Raw genomic sequence first — 17,328 nt, 5'->3', positions numbered from 1 at the left:
CACAGAAAAATAATATAAAAATATATGCCAAAAGGCCAACAGATAAACTAAAATGAAATAGATTAAAACAATCCAAAAGAAGGCAACAAGAAAGAAAAGAGAAATTTAAAAAGGAGGTTACAAAGAAATAATGATACAGTAGACCTAAATCCAATTACATCAATCATTATATTAAATGCAAAAGGTCTAAACATAGATCTTAAGGACAGAGATTGTCAGACTTGCACAATGCCATCTATAAGAAACATGATTCAGCATCTATGTAATCATACTCTGAAAATTCTCCAGGATGTTTATTGCCCAGTTATTTTCCATTTAATATTTATCAAAAGTTCCATTGGGAAAAAAGTCATGTGAAGTGTGATTTTTTTTTGATAGGCTTACTCTTCCTCTTTAGATATTCCAAAAATGATCTTGGATCAAGTGCAATCATCAGGGAACCCAGTATCTAGATCATACCCTGTTCTTATCTCTCCCCACCTCCCACCAGGGTTATTTTTACTGAATTACTAACAACCTGTATTGAATAACTTTATAAGAATTATCCCTTGCAGCACATCTTTATATATTTCAGGAGTTTATTCTTGAGTTTGTATGTATTACATCATATGGTCCTATTCAGGAAGACACCAGGGAGAACCATCCTTTAGCAAGTTTCTTATTTTCTCATTGACATAAGTACTCGGTAACTCATTGGTTTTCTTATTTTCCATTGGCTGCTAGGAAACTCCAGGCATCTCTCTATAATGTTAATAAGGATTCTTACAACAAAAGACCTGGGGCACCTAGGTGGCTATGTCAGTTAAGTGTCCAACTCTTGATTTAGGCTTTGGTCATGCTCTCATGATTCATGGGATTGAGCCCTGCATAGGGCTTTGTGCTGATAGCATGGAGCCTGCTTGAGATTCTCTCTCTCTCTCTCTCTCTCTCTCTCTCTCTCTCTCTCTCTCTCTTCACCTCCCTCTCTTTCTCTCAAAACAAATAAACTTAAAAAAAATAAAAAAAATAGCTCCCACTCCCCCAAATTATTCCCTGCTTAAAAAAATCCAATAGTCACATAAGTTTGTGAAACAGGGCTAAAGAAAGTGACATTGGTTTCTTTATTATGTGATCTCATGCAATCTTCACAATTGCCTTGGAGGTTGGTACTATCATTATGCCAGTTTTATAGATGATGAGAAAACTGGGTCCTCAGAGACTACTTGCCCAAGGTTAGCTAGTAGTGGTGTTAGGATTGTAACATAGGCTGTTTGACTTCAATATGCTCTCTTAAAACCATAGACAAGTCATGTGTATAAATTACCTGGCACCAAGGACATGTGCATCCATATGACATGGGCAGCTAATGGGCTGGCCTTAATGGCTAGCTTCACAAGAAGATGGAGTTCTGTAGGGTCGGGTGGGTGTGATCCAGCTCAAAGAATCAAGGAATCCAGCTACCCATACCACAATGCTTACCTAAGCCCATCTGCCTGGGAGTGGTCCTGTTCATGTCAATTTTACTGAAAGCTCCTCCTGTAACCCACAAACCTCACAGTGGTACCTGCTCTTCACCCTGACTTCTGGTTCCCACTTTCCTCTCTTAGAAGCCTACTCTCTATGGATCAATTTGACAGGGCTAGGGAAGGGGGTTTCATGGACTTCAAATATACCATGGAAGTAAATGCTTATTGGTCAGCTGTGTACTGATGGGCATGGAGGGAGGTAGAACCAGATGGAGGTTTGTTTGTTTGTTTTTTGCTAAATTTCCTGAGTAATGTATCCTAATTCTTAAGCTCCCCTGTAACAGACATCCAAAATTTTTCCATGCTTCAAGGTGGGTGGAATGGATTTCCTTATACCTTGATCTTGGGCTTGACCATGAGACTTGCCTTGGCCAATCAGATGTTAGTGGATCTGACAAGAGAAGAAACTTGAAATGGGGCTTGAAATGGAAAATGCCCTTTGAACACTGGTGATCTGGTGATCTGTACTCATGGTCCTGTAGCTGCCTTCTTCATAGACCGCCCCCCGCCCCCGGAATAAATATCATCAGACCTAGAGACTGAAGTCTTCCTGCCCATCTGTATTAGTTTTCTATTGCTGCATAACCATTTACTACAAACTTGGTGGCTTAACACAACCCCCCTCCCTTTATTATTTCACAGTTTCTGTAGGTCAAGAGTCTGGACACAGCATAACTGAGCCTTCTGCTCAGGATTTCATCAGGCTGAAATCAAGGTGTCAGCAAGGGCTGTGATCTCATCAGAAGGCTCAACTGTGGAAGAATCTATTCCCAAACCCATTTAGAGTGTTGGTAGAATTCAGTTCCTTGGGTAGGACTGAAGTCTCCACTTTTTTGCTGGCTGTTGCATAGATTACTCTCAGCTCCTCAAGAGTGCCCTAATCTCCTAGCAATAGCCTTCTCATGACATAGCAGCTGACTTCTTAAAAACCACAGGAGAACCTCACTCCAGTCTGCTGTGATGGAGCCTTGTGTAATGTAATGTAATCACAAGAGTGACTGTATTCCCACCTTTGCCAGACAGTGTAACCATGTTCAGGTTGTGACCATCCCACCATATTCACAGACCCCTCCCACACTCAAGAACATGTATACCAGGTGGCCTGGTATGCCAGGTATACATCTTGGTGGCCATCCTACAGGTGGTCTGCCTACCATACTTTAACCCAAGCCTAGATTAGCCAAACCAGAGAAACCATGGGTGACCTACAAACCTGGTTAAGTGAGAATTCATATTTGTTGTAAGCCAGAGCTTTGATGTGGCTTATCATGCAGCATTACTCTGGCAACAACTGACTGATACACTTCAAAACGCATTGTCCTCCTAGTTCACGTAATGTCCTATCTGCACTTAGGGAGCAGCCTGCTATGATGGACAGGACACTGGGACGAGTCATGGGTTTGAGTAACCACATGCGAAGTAACCGCTTGAGCTAAAGCCGACCCATGGGTTTGAATCTCTACTCCTCCACCTTGTGGTTGGGGGCCTGGAACCAGCTGCCTCACTTCTCTGGGTCCATTTCCTCATGTGTATACTAGGGCCCACAATGCTTGCCATATGCAGATGTTGGGAGTGTTAACTAAAACAATGGATGAGAATCACCCGGCACACAGTAGGAAGCATACATGTTAGGGTCTATTCTCTCTAAAGCTCATATTTCTATCCAACATGCCCTTGTCTTCCAAGAATGAATGTGGTACGAATTCTGGGAGGGGTCACTGCAGTGCTGATATCTGTGGATTATCTGATGGTATCTCCTCATCAGATGATGGCAGTGACCTACAGGGCTCTCTGCCCCTGAGCCAGACTGTGGAAGACAGCCATCGGCATCCACCCTCAGACAAGGCCCCTCCTCCACGTCTCCGGCACTCCAATATTGGAACGTGACACGGAAGTCTTCTTTTTAAAAAAAATTTTTTTAACGTTTATTTATTTTTGAGACAGAGAGAGAGAGACAGAGCATGAACGGGGGAGGGGCAGAGAGAGAGGGAGACACAGAGTTGGAAGCAGGCTCCAGGCTCTGAACCATCAGCCCAGAGCCCAATGCGGGGCTCGAACTCACCGACCGCGAGATCGTGACCTGAGCTGAAGTCAGACGCTTAACCGACTGAGCCACCCAGGCGCCCCAAGGAAGTCTTCTTTTGAAGAGCTCAGTCCCTATCAGTAACTAGCCGTGTGAAAGCGGGCAAGTGACTCTAACTTTCTGACTCTTGGCTTCCTTTCTTATATATTAATGGTGAAATTCCCACCTCACAGTGTTGTTATGTGCATAAGACAAAAAGTGCACGCATGGGCACATTGCAGGAGCCTCGTAGTTAGTGTTGCCTTTCCCTCAGAGAAGAGGCCATCTTTGTGGTTCTTTTAGTGTCACTCCCTGCCCAGCCTCACCTCCAGGGTCCACCACGGCAGGGAGCATAGAGCAGGTCCTTAAAGAGATGCTTGCTTTCACATCAGTTTTTCTCACTTGGTCCTCATGAAATTCCCTTGCATAGGTGGGTGTGGCAGCCCCAAGTGCTGTTCCCGATAGCCCAGCCTCCCATCTCCCAGGCACAAGAGGGATTATGTTTCCTTTGAAGGTCAGTGTGGCCATATGAATTGCTTTGGCCAATGGAACCTGAGCAGAAATGTCCCACACCAGCCACTTCAGGTGGATGCTTTAAGAACCAGTGTACAATTTACATCTCTCTTTCCTTCTGGTACCAGCGGCCAGCAGTGCTCGAGATGATGCCCATTCTCTATCAAGATGACCATGATGGGCCACAGTCACAAATATGAGCAAGAAAAAAATTAAACCTTTCGTGTTTTAAGCCAGGAGATTTGAAGTTGTTGGTTATTGTTTTCCAGCCTGATATAATGGGACAGACTTTATTCTCATTTGAAGGATTGGGGGAAGTGGCTTTTCTACAGTCACACAGAGGGTACCTGGGACCAAATACAAGGCTTGACATGAGGGAGCATTTTGATTCTTTCCAGGGGAGAGAGCAGAGGTGCCTGGAGCCCTGAACATACCCTCCCTGGTGCCTCTGAGAAGTGAGTCCCTGATCCTTGCAACAGGTATTTACATCATTAGAGCCAGGAGAATGAATTCTCTGCTCAGAGCAAGTCAGTGGCAATCTGGGGAAGGGAAGGAGTGGGGTTCTAGAAACTGTGCTCTCAGGAGGACCAGGTATTCATAGACTCAACTCCACAACGGATGAAATTATACAGAAGCCTCATCTCTCCGTCCTGTGTGTCCCTCCCCATCGCAGGGCTCTTGTGTCTTCTCTCTTTCCTTCACTAGTAAATTTTACTCCAGGAAAGATTGTGAAACTTATTCATATGAGATGTGCATGAGCAATGAAACCAGAAAAAGAGGCTACTATGTTACAAAGCATTACGGTGGCAAAAGCTGACTGATACACTCTTCCATCCACTAGCCATTCTTCCTTTTTCCTTTAGACAGAAACCTGGTTTTATTCTGGGAAGTAGTGTGCCTGGGAAGAAGATTAAATTTCTCAGCTTTCCTTGGTCTGTAAACAAAGATTGTTGGATGGGACTCTTAGAAAAGCTCCCTTTAGAGGGGGTCAGAGAGCTCTCTGAGGGCCCCCAAGGGCAGATCTGTGTCTGGGAGCAGCTTGGCATCACTCAGCACCCAGCACTGAGTGTTGCTTTCCCAGCACTGGTAGCGGACAGCTCTGAACCATCGGGGTACTCTCTGGGCCACCTTCCAGAACAGTTATTGGCTCAGTTTATTGTTAGGGTAACCTAGAAGATTCTTAGGGATTATCTAGGCTGTTGTTTAAAGAATATATAGAAATAGGGTCTGAGAAGGGAAGAAAATTATCTCAGGACCCACATAGTGTCACATGCAAAGCTAAGAGCAGAACTTGACCAGCTCTTGATTCTTCCCCATATCTTCCTGACTTCCAATCTCCTGTAGTCCTAACCTGGAACACTTGGCTGGGTTAGATGGGCTCAGGTCCATAAAACACCTTATGATCCTCCATATACAATATCTCCCAGCAACCCCTTCATCTCGCCCCCCTCCTGTTCAGATCATCCCAGTAAACCCATACACTGGAATGACACAGGTAACCCAATTTAGAGCCAGGGGAACATATGTGGAGTAGAAGCTGCTGTTCCTTGCCCAGATCCCTTTCACTGAGCCAGTGCACCTGTACCCTAACGGATGTGTTGTCGCTGCTATGGGTACATCTTTGCACCTTTCTCTGGAGAACTGCCCCCAGCCCACAGGATGCACTTGGGCCAGAGTTGCTTGGGTACATTAGCCTTTACCCACATATCCACATACCCACATTCCCTAGGAACAGCCAGCAGCCAATGAATGACTGACAGTTTAGCACAAGAGGCCAGTCCTCTAGTCTCAAGGTGAGACTAGCTCTGTGCTATTCATGCTCGAGAGTCCCCAGCACTATCAGGTTGAAACTAGACTCCAGTTAAAAGCTCCTCCTGCTTAGCTCCCTCCCTGTCCTGTGTTGCTTCCTTCACTCGTTTATGCATTTCTCTTGAGGGCCCCCCCTCCATAAATCCACCTGCCCATGAATCCCCATATCAGGTTCTGCTCCTTAAGGAAATATGGAAGCTTCTGAGCTCTCTCCTACCTTCCAAATTCTATGTCCTAGGAAAGGGACACTGAGGGCTCTAAGCTTAGCAGCAGGAAGTCTGTCCTGGTGAACAGAACTGAAATTTCATCAGAGAGATGCTTAAACAACAGCATTCCATTGGTCAAATACTGATTAAGCATCCACTACCTGTCTAACAGCTGCTTGGCACTGAGGGGCCCGGCGGTCCTATTCTGACCCTCTAAATTAGGTCAAAGAGCTTCTCAGCCACCCCTCGGTCCTTTTTAGGGCAGCTGCCTAATGACAGTCAATTAAGGACACAGAACCTTGGAAATGCTTTAATTTCTTTTAATGTATAACAGTTACGCCTGAGTTACAGAGGAAGCGCTCACAAGCAGGTAGTTAAAGCAAATGCCAGTTTCTCTTTCTAATCTACTACTCCATATAGCTGAATAAATTATGGTGCGATTATATTTAAACACACACCCTTGCACCCACAAGCCCACTCACACACCCCACTCACACTCTCAAGCACACACACTCACTTCCACATGGAGGAACATGGCTGTGAGTCAAACACGAAAGCAACCGAGTTGCAATTACTAGGAAGAAGGAATGATCTAGAGTGCTATGTGGACACGTCCCAGGTGGGGGATTGGCCGTGTTAGAGCTGACAGAAAGAGTCCCCAGTACACAGCTGCCTCTGAGCATTTCAAGATGGCGGCCGGAGTACCCCCATTTTGGTCTCGGTTCGGTGCCTTTGCAGGAGAGAGCGGACAACCCCAAAAAGCATCTAGTAGTGAAGGGAACATCGGGAGCTGGGCGAGAACATCAACCTGAGAGAGGCCCCAGAGAATGTCTTTTTCGGGCAATCATGGAATTTCACCAAGTTCCAGGATCCAAATCTCAGCATGCTTCAAAAGCTCCATCTGAAATAACGCTGGATCTCCGTGGAGTCTGGGCCAAGTCTCGGACCTGCTCTGCTCTCAAGCCATAGTCAGATTGGAAATCTGACCTTCTCATTTGTCTTCTGGGCAAACCCCCCTCTTCATCCTTCTTTCCTTCCGTCTCATTCCTCTATCTCTCTTCTTCATTTCTTCTGGCAAAAGAATGGCAAAGGTAAATCAAGTAAAAAATAAGAGTGTGAAGCATAGCTTGGTTCTTACACGTCACTTCTTTCTTTTTTCATAGCAAGAGAGAAACAGCAAATGAAAAAAACAAAGCAATAAAAATGAAAGAACCCAACAGAGACTGGAATGTATAATTTGAAACACACAATATGCAGATATATCCCTACAGATGGTCTCTGGCCACTAGCACGACACACACTGTGGGGGTTTTCTTTCCTTTTTTAGTATATATATATATATTTATATATATTTATATAAAAGTCGACTTCCTATAAACGAACAGCACATCACCACATTTCCAACTAATGTACAATGAGCTCAGAAGAGGGACCTCCCCCCCCCATAGGTAGGACCAACAGCTACTTGTGGTAAGTTGGAGGAAACATCTCTTATTTTGCTATGGATTCTATTTACAGGAATGGATGGGGATTGCTTCTGGGCTGACCTGGCCACGGGGATTCAGGCCTTCTTTCTTAGGCTGTGGTCAACCCTCAAGAGTTTGAAGCCTTGTACCTCTTGTCCCACATCATCTGTCCGGTGAGGTTGTGAGCTGCCAGCCCAAGATGGAGTTTTATGGACTGAGTTGGCTAGACACATTAATACACAGGATTTTAGGGAAATTTTGCCAGGTGGGGGTGGGGCTCCAGGGAGAATAAGTCCCATTTTCTACCAAGATGGTGGCTTGGGAGAACTCCAGAGAAATTGGACATAAAGAGAAATCACTTGGTTTATTCCCATTTCATCACGGTGGGGGGGGGGGGGGGAGATTTGAGATTGGTCCTAGCATGGGAATGTCACCTCCTGGGAGTGAGGCTGGGTGGTTTTGGTGTCACCTGCCTGAGAGCTCTGCTCCTGGGTATGTAAGGGGATTCAAGATGATTTCTGAGCCAGGCCTCCAGGGGGGAGGACTGACCATTCAAGGAATGTGGATGAAGACTGTGGTTGATCTTAAGAGCTGCTTCCTGGCTGTGATGGTTACAAACACAGGGACTGGGTCACCAAGGGACAACACAGTCTTCCTTTCTGTCCAGAGCTTGAAGAACCAAAAGTCTCCCGCAGTAAATGCCCCAGTTGAAAACTGGGCTGACCTCCATGGGCCACACATGTCCAGGTATCTGCTGCTACCAAAGAGTCTGTTTGTCTCCGTGTATCCATAGGTTCCTCTAAACCAGAGATACGAGCCACCCTGGCCGTGGTCCAGGACAGGCTTGATGTTACCAAGTCTGAAGATGAGAAAACAGGTGAGCATTTGTCACAGAAGCGGCATCCACGCAGGAAAGTGTCCTAGCATCTTGCCAGCCCAGTTCCCCAGGAGGGAGGTACTTGGGTTGACTGAATCCCAAAGCAGCAGCCCTTCCCTCCGGGAATGTCTTGTTGGCTGAGAGCAAGCGACATGGGTTGAGCAAAGAGGTGGCCTCATGTGCCCAGCTGTCACAAGTGCCTCTAACCTAGCAGCACTTGATAAAGGTGATCCAAGTATAGATGATAACAATGGTGACGGTGGAGACGAATATAATTTTGATAAATAGGTGAAGGTAGTAAAAAGTTCCAAGGGAGGCAAAGTGAGGGGCTCGAACCATTCCCCAAAGATTTCAACTTTTAAAGAGAAGGGATATGAAGAAGCCACCGGTGTGGCCAAGGAAGGCGCCTTTCCCCTAGTCTCTGGAACCTTGGGCATCCCCCACCTGTCTAGGAGTGGTGGCCTGAACACTGGCCACATCTGCCCCCACTTAGCTGTGCTGGATGAGTAGACAGGGCCCTCTCGACCTAGAGTGGATCAACACTGAAAGGTGCCACTGTCAGTGGGACAATGACATGCCCCCTCCACTGCCCCCCCCCCCGCCCCCCGCCACCAAATGTCAAGGGGAGTCTGTGGTTTTGCCTGTGGACAAGCAGTCCCTGCTGGTCCCATAACCCTCCTCCAGAGCTCCAAGGGAAGCCCTCTGCTCCCCAGCAGCTTAAGGGGCAGATGAAGGTGACCTTACCAGAGGGCCAGGTACGGAGAGGACAGGCTCAGGTCTCCAAGGGAGGCTCTGTGAGAAATTGCAGCTCCAGGGGTCGTGGGCTTGAAGGCACAGCACTAAAGCCTCTGGCAACAAAGGGCTGCTGTCCACAAGCACAAGAACCCCAGCTAAGCAACGCCCTTCTGAGCCTGCCCTCTGCCCTCTGCCTCTCGATACACGACTTGCTCCCTTCCCCCTCCCGCCTGATTCAGAGAATGGGAAACTGAAGAGCCCGTGGGCTCCCTAGGCCCCGCACGGGGTGAGCAAGGCTGGAACCCGGACTTCAGTCTAGGAGCCTGCTGCCTTGGGGTGCCTGGGTTGGGTCTTTGGCTGCTGGCTGCCCACTGCTGATGAGCCCCTCTCCCTGGGTAAGCCTCTACCTGGTCCTTCTGGCGCCCCCACCTGGGCTAGATTCCCACCCCCTACACCCAGCAGAGGTGTGTGGGGAGGGTCCTGGAGTCCTCAGAATTCCTGGGTGATGCCCCTGGGAAGACCCCAGGACTAGGGTCCCCTCTCTGCTGGCGTCCCAGCATCCAGAGGAGGAATGGGCTGTGGTTCGGGCCCTGGGCCAGAGATCCACCTGGGAGGAGAGGGCTGGCTCCCGGCACTTCCAGCTGGGAGGGACCCTGTGAGCTCCACCCCCACCTCTGGCCGGGGTACTCACTGGAGTCGGGTCCAAAGGGCTCCAGTACCTCATCCCAGATACCATCCTCCTTTGGGTGCCCAGGTTGCTCTATTCGGGGTGAGCTTCCACCTCTGTGCCTGAGATAGCACAGAGGCCATGACAGGATTTGACCGGGGGAATGGCTGCAGGCTGACAGAAACCCTCCTGGAGAGAGAGTGGAGGGGCAGACTCCAAGGGGGTTGCTCTGGGTTCCTAAACATAGGTGAACGGTAGACTGGCTGCACATCTCCAGAGGGCTGGCTACGAGAAGGGAATGGGCTCCTTTCCTGGCCTCCTGAGACCCCAGGGTAATGAAAGGGCTGAGGCTGGGAGGCTCAGGGATCAGTAAGGATTGGGCTGGGACTTGGTCTGGGGCAAGTCGCCCCAGGGTCCCTAGTAGGCCTGGCCAGTTTCCACAGGCAGGAGTCCCAGCACAGCAGAATGTTCCCCAAGCTTCATGCGACGCTGTGTGGAGAGGCTCACATTTTTGGCCAGGTAATCAACAGCAGCTGGAAAAAAAAAGAGAAGCTCCTAGAAATTAAGGTCCTTTTGCCTATTGTTCCATCTGCCCCGTATCCATCATCCATCCATCCATCCATCCATCCATCCATCCATCCATCCACACTTCTGTCCATCTATCCACCTGTTCTTCCATCCATTCATCCATCCATCCAACCATCCATCCATCCATCCACCTTCTGTCCATCTATCCACCTGTTTTTCCATCCATCCATCCACCCTTCTGTCCATCTATCCACCTGTTCTTCCATCCATCCATCCATCCATCCATCCATCCAACCATCCATCCGTCCACCCTTCTGTCCATCTATACACCTGTTCATCCAACCATCCATCTATCCATCCCTCCATCCATCCATCCATCCATCCATCCATCCATCCATCTCTTCATGAAGCTCATTCTCTTACCTCCTCTCTAACCATTAAGCAAATATTTACTTAACACTTTTATTTGCCCAGCTCTCTCATAGGTTCTGTAGGAAAGTACAAAAGATTCCACATCGTTGAGAGAAGAATTAGTTTCCTTTCCAATACACCTGTACATATGCCTGCTATGGGGGATGTCCGGTGAATCCCACAGAGCCTGGGTAGTAATGAGGAAAAGATCCTTCTTTTTTCTCTGGAGCCTGAGCCCAGCTCATGGGTGAGACACAGCAACATCCCTTACATCCCTTACTCAAAGTTGAGCCAAGAGATCCATGCAGAACAAGGAGCCAGGACCTTGATATGCTGGGAGCTGAGACCTTTAGCCTTGAAGTTCTAGCCATCCAGAGGGATGAGAGTCAGAGGGGGTGTGCTTGTGTGTGTGAACAGCGGAAACAACAATCTCTGCATAGTAACAGGCACTAACATGAATGCTCACCCATGAACAATGCTCACGCATGTACATGTGGACAGATGTGGATGAGCTGTATGTACCTGTGTGAGTAGAGCAGGGGGAATGCCCACGCATGCCCGGGTAACCGTGTCCAGGTGAGTTGCACCTAAGCCAGGTACGCATGTCGGTGTACGTGTGTGCGCAGGCGTGACTGCTAGGTCTGTGTGTGCATGCGTTCTGTCTCGACTCTGCTGTGTCCGCCTGAGGCTACAGCAGAGATCAGCTCTGACCAAATGATGTGACTGGCATGGGACCGAGGCCTCTTGAGGCACAGAGATGCTACCTCCCAACCTGGAATCCATGGCCGAGGCCAAGGCGAGAGGAAATATAACGACTACTGCCCTGGACTCACGAGGCCTGACCCGATACTCTCCTTGTCACCTGCCCGCTGAGGGGCCCTATAGCACTCCACATGCCTCCCCAAAGTCGAGGGTCCCTGCCTACGGCAGGTGGGTAGAGCCAGGTGTGGGCACAGCCAGAGACAAGGCCCAGGGAGGTGAGTTGGGAAGTATTAATAATTGAGACCATATTCTTTAGGGGTTCAAATCCTGCACCTGCCAACTTTTAGTGTGTGATCTGGGGCATACCAACCATCTCACCTATACAAGCCTCAGTTTCCTTGTCTGTAAACATGGGGATAACGACAGCGCCTAGGTGGAAGAATTGTGGGGAGAAAGTGAGAAAATGCATATAAAGAGGTTAGCACGGTGCCTGGTACATGGTGAGCTCAGAGGCCTTGGGCTCTCACAGGACTGGGATTTAGGGAGCAGGTGTGACCTTTGATAGAGGCAAGAAGGAAAGGAACAGTGAATGGGGCAATCTGGAGTCCCAACTATCTCCGGTGCATGTGGCTTTGGGCAAATCATGTTGCCTCTCCAGGACTGTCTTCCGGTCTGTAAAATGGGGAGAGCAGATCCCAGCCTCCTCAAGGGCTGTTATGAAGATCAAATGAGATGATGTGCTTTGAGATGCTGGGCACAGAAGGCTCAGGGACTGTACCAATTCCTAAAGGATATGCAAATGTCCTGGGGTTTCTGGAGTGTCTGGGCTCTGTGTTCCTTAGCTTCCAGGCTCTAGGGCCTGAACTGAGGCCCTGGGTGCTGTCCCTGACGTCACTCAGCCTCCAGGCTCCCAGCTGGTAACACAGAAGGGGTGGTGGCCTGTCTTACCCCTCACTCCACGGTGGGGGCGAGGGGCAGGTGGAAGAAACTTCAATCTCTGAATCTCTGGCCTCAGGGGCAGCCTGCAACTCAGGCATCTCGTCTCTGCTCCTTGGAGCAAGTCTTATCTGGGCCCCAGGGCCTGACCTTGAGGAAGCTAGTCTGTAGAGCCACAGCAGGAAGAGGAGGAGGAGCTACAGGAAGAGAGGGAGGAGCTACCCACAGACCGAGCTCATTCTCCGCCCACCGTGCTCTATGCCCCTCACGCATGCGCGATCTCGCTTAATGCTCACCACTGCCAGGCTGCTAGTTCCGCTGTCCCATTTTACAGGTGGTGGAGCCAAGGCCCTGCCCTAAGAGACTGTGTAACTGGGAAGGTCACGTGGCCCTCAGGCTGTGGACCCAGGCGGTCTGTTGCCAGCTCCGAACCACCCCCACACGCTTCGCCCGCAGCGTCCTGGGTGTGTGCGCTTTAGAGGGTACAGAGCACTCGACACCCTAAATCCTGCGTGGGCCCCAGTTTCGACTCCAGGAAGTGTGGGTGGCTTCCCAGGGCACCCGGCCAAGTCAGGCGACCTCTCCTGACTCACCGAACGCCTCTGCCTGTTCCCCCTTATTCCACCTGACGTCACACTCTGTGCCAGCCTGTGCGGCTGTCCCCGGGGGGAGGTGGGGTGGGAAGGCCCGGCTCTGGAGAACAGTCAGAACAACAATGCTCGATCCCTCACATACGGAACGCTTACCACGGGGCGAGGCGGACACGGTGTCCTTTAATTTCTCACCAACCCCATGGTTTAGGCACAGCTGTTCCCATTTTACAAAGGTGGAGACTGAGGCACAGAAAGATTGCTGACTCACGGTCAGGCACTGCATGTGAGAGGGAGGAACCCGAATTTGTCCTGCTTGTGCCTCTGGTCACTCTGTGTCCTCCTTTTTCGCCTCTCCTGGCTGCCAGCCAGGGTTCAGCCCACAGGACTTTCCCCAGGCCCTGCCAAGGTGGGCGATTTGACCCCAAGAAGGCCAACTTTACTAATGACCAGCCAACTTCAAGGGCACTCTCCGTGCACAGAGCCCGCCTCTCCCTGGGGTCGAGCCAGGGGCCGGCGAGGGCAGGGCTGTGACATTTCTCATTACAGCCTCTGTCAGCGGCCCTCCCTGTCCCTCTGTCTCTCCGCGTCCCCTCTCCTCTGCCTTGTGCCCGCGCCTGGGCTCTGAACATCTCAAATTAGATTAATCGGGAGTTGGCAGGAGATGCCAACCAGTAAACAAATCTCAGCCGTCAGCGCCTCGTCAGCCCGCGGCCCCAGAGGAGGACCCTTCTAGACACAAATTCTTATTAGACTTGTCAGATCTATTAAAATTCTTTTCACACTTCTGCGTTCTATCAGCCCCATCATTAGTACGGCCCTGGCCTCTGGGAACACCAGGGCCATATTAATCTGCCGTGTGCCCTGTCCCTGCCCCCTGCCCCCACCCCCTCCAGGGACAGGAGAGACAGACAGATGGACAGATAATGGCTGGGAACGAGAAAAAGTGTGGAGGTGTCCCTGGGAAGACAAGAGGCCCAGGGAGAGGAGTGGACTCTCTGGCTGAAGAGTTTAGCCACGTGCACCCTCCACGCACACCTACACCTGCAAGGGAGGCTCTCTGAGGTCAGGGCCGTAGGTGTGGCGGTGTTCGCATCGATGCCGGATCTCAGGCAAATACCCTCTCTGGGATCCATTTCCTCGCCTGTCTGCACGCCATACGAAGCAGCCGTGAGTGCCAGGCCCCATAGTAGATGCTCACTAAAGGGTTATCTATCCTTCCTTTACACGCGTCTATTTTGCATGATTATACCTCGAAGCCAGGTACATATAAAGTCATGAACGTGAATCGACACAAAGGTGGGTCGAGGGCTGTGTCACTACTGATGACACAAGTTGGCGGTTTGGCCAGAACAGAACCGGGCTGGAAGTTCAGGGGACCTGGAGTTCGCCATTCACCTACTGTGTGACCTTGGGAAAGTCCTTGGCTCTCGCGTCTATAGCCTGAGGACACATAACACCTACTCTGGGTAGGGTTTTGAACACGGCAGGAAATGAATACGCGATCTGCCCAGTGCCTGGTGGGCTAAACTCCTGCGTGGGACAGATGTGAGCAGGTGACAGGTGGACCTGGGCGTACACAGGGGCTGTTTGGGACGATGCACACTCTTGCACGTGGACTGGGAGCCCCGCCATAGGCGTATTCAGTCACCCGTAAACACAGGGCAGGCGGTCAGTGGGAACACGACGGGTCCCTGTCCCTGGCTGCCCCAGAATGTCAAAGGTGAGGAAGACAGCACAATAGAAAAACGTTGGGGGTCTAATCCCTCGACTCCCACTTCCCGGATGGCAAAACTGAGGCAGGGTGACTTGGTGGCAGACTTAGTGATGTTGGGGCCAACACTCCCCCAGGCCCGTCCCAGCCCAGACTGGAATCTTGGTGGGGTGGGGTGGGGTCTGCCCTGGGATTCCCTCTGGGTAGGGCTGGAAAATATGGCTCGGGAGGATCCGGGGTTGGGAGGGGAGGGGGGCAGGGGCTGGAGCTAGATGGGGCGAGTGGGGAGGGTGGAGGGGAGGGGAAATCGCCCTGGCCTGGCCGGCCTCTTCCCTTCTCGCCTCCTGGGCCCTTTCCCTTTTGATCCCCCCTCCCCGGTGGCCCCCATGCTGACTCTGGGGTTAATTTTATTTCCGACTTGGGCAGGCCCCCTGCAGCAGGGCACGGGGCTCCGGGGGTGACTAACGCCTGCCCCAGGCCGGGGCTGCTGCCTCCGCGGAGCGGCTCTAAACTCTTTATCAAGAGCATGTGTGTCCGCTCTGCCTGGGAACGCGGGGCCGGGGCCGGGGCTCGCCTCGGGCCCCTCTGGAAACACTCGCACGCATGTGTGCGCGCCCCGCTCTCCACCGTCCCTGCGCACGGGTTCCACCCCCTCTCGCACTTCCTCCTCGTGCACGCAAACCCACACAGGCGCAGCTGCACACGCAGGCCACACGCGTACCCGCCCGGATGCACAGGGACACACAGCCACACCTGCGTGCACACCTTAGCGTGCACACACCCGTGTTTACACACTGCACACACAGTGTACGTGTCCGTGCTCCAAAATATATACACACCCACGGACACATTCAAGCCTCCGTGCACGTCTGGGTGCACACGCGTTGCACGCACGGATAACCACACACCCCTGCACACTCTCTCACACGTCTATTCATGTGCGTACCTGTTTGGTACACATGCCATGAAGTGACACAGCATCACATGTGCAAATACACAGACAGACACGTGGACGCTCGGTCACACGGATGCACCTGAAGTGCACTGAAACCCATGTGTGCGTCTTACGGACACACATACCCACATGAACAAATGTGTGCACCTGTGCACTCACGCACAAACTCACATGCACACCGTGTGGACACAATATGCTCATTGAAAGTCAGATATGCGAGGGGCGCCTGGTGGCTCGGTCGGTTAAGCGTCCGACTTCGGCTCAGGTCACGATCTCGTGGTCTATGAGTTCGAGCCCCGCCTCAGGCCCTATGCCGACAGCTCAGAGCCTGGAGCCTGCTTCGGATTCTGGGTCTCCCTCTCTCTCTCCCCCTCCCCTGCTTGCGCTCTGTCTCTGCCTCTCTCTCAAAAATAAATAAACATTGGGGCGCCTGGGTGGCTCAGTTGGTTAAGCATCCGACTTCAGCTCAGGTCATGATCTCACAGTCCGTGGGTTTGAGCCCCACGTCGGGCTCTGTGCTGACAGCTCAGAGCCTGGAGCCTGCTTCGGATTCTGGGTCTCTCTCTCTGTCCCTCCTCTGCTTGCACTCTCTCTCTCTCTCTCTCAAAATAAATAAATAAACATTTTAAAAAATCCATTAATTTGGGGCGCCTGGATGGCTCAGTCGGTTAAGCGGCCGGCTTTGGCTCAGGTCATGGTCTCGTGGTCTGAGAGTTCAAGCTCCGCATCGGGCTCTGTACTGACAGCTCAGAGCCTGGAGCCTGTTTCAGATTCTGTGTCTCCCTCTCTCTGACCCTCCCCTGCTCACACTCTGTCTCTCTCTGTCTCAAAAATAAATAAATGTTAAAAAAAAATTTTTTAAAGAAAAATAAACGTTAAGAAATTTTTATTTAAAAAGCAGGGGGGCGCCTGAGTGCTCAGTCAGTTAAGCGCCTGGCTTCTGCTCATGTCATGATCTCATGGTTCGTGAGTTTGAGCCCTGCATGGGGCTCTGTGCTGACAGCTCAGAGCCTGGAGCCTGCTTCACATTCTGTGTCTCCTTCTCTATCTGCCCTGCCCCAACTTGCTCTCTTTCTCTCTCCATCTCAAAAAATAAACATTAAAAGTTGAACCATTGGGGCGCCTGAGTGGCTCAGTGGGTTGAGCGTCCCACTTCAACTTAGGTCATGATCTCACAGTTCGTGGGTTCGAGCCCCGCGTCGGGCTCTGTGCTGACAGCTCAGAGCCTGGAGCCTGTTTCAGATTCTGTGTCTCCCTCTCTCTGACCCTCTCCCATTCATGCTCTGTCTCTCTCTGTCTCAAAAATAAATAAACGTTAAAAAAAAATTAAAAATAAATTCAGATATGCGAATAGGCACGTATACATACACTCACACATTCACACACACAAACGCACATCTACACACACAAAGAGGCGTGCACGAACACACGTATGCTGAAATACACGATATACACACACACATCACACGTATCTATGAGGCGTGTTTTCACGCTCACACGCATACATACATGCACACACACATATCGAACACACACGTACATGGGGCAGGGGCCACGAACACAGCCAGGAGGTGGAGACGGGCACAGCTGGCCCTCATTTAGCTGTGGAGGCCAAGGCCGTGTGGGGAGGGAGCAGAGGTCAGTGAGGCCGG

At 50.7% G+C, this 17,328-nt stretch overlaps 1 protein-coding gene across 3 annotated transcripts in view; it reads right to left on the bottom strand.

The window, feature by feature from the left end:
- Positions 1-9,057: 9,057 nt before the first annotated feature.
- PAX7 (paired box 7) overlaps positions 9,058-17,328 on the bottom strand; it is a 98,073-nt gene continuing 89,802 nt past the window's right edge. For all 3 annotated transcript variants that reach the window (XM_086715835.1, XM_086715837.1, XM_086715836.1), the window contains exon 9: positions 9,058-10,373. In XM_086715835.1, coding sequence (XP_086571961.1) covers positions 10,258-10,373 — 116 coding nt within the window. In that variant the 3' untranslated portion in view covers positions 9,058-10,257. The remainder of the gene's footprint in view (positions 10,374-17,328) is intronic.

The sequence above is a fragment of the Puma concolor genome, chromosome C1 (assembly GCF_028749965.1).
Source record: "Puma concolor isolate L17-30 chromosome C1, mPumCon1.1.hap2, whole genome shotgun sequence".
In the NCBI taxonomy this organism is placed as follows: Eukaryota; Metazoa; Chordata; class Mammalia; order Carnivora; family Felidae; genus Puma; species Puma concolor.
This window is presented reverse-complemented; position numbering and strand designations above follow the sequence as displayed.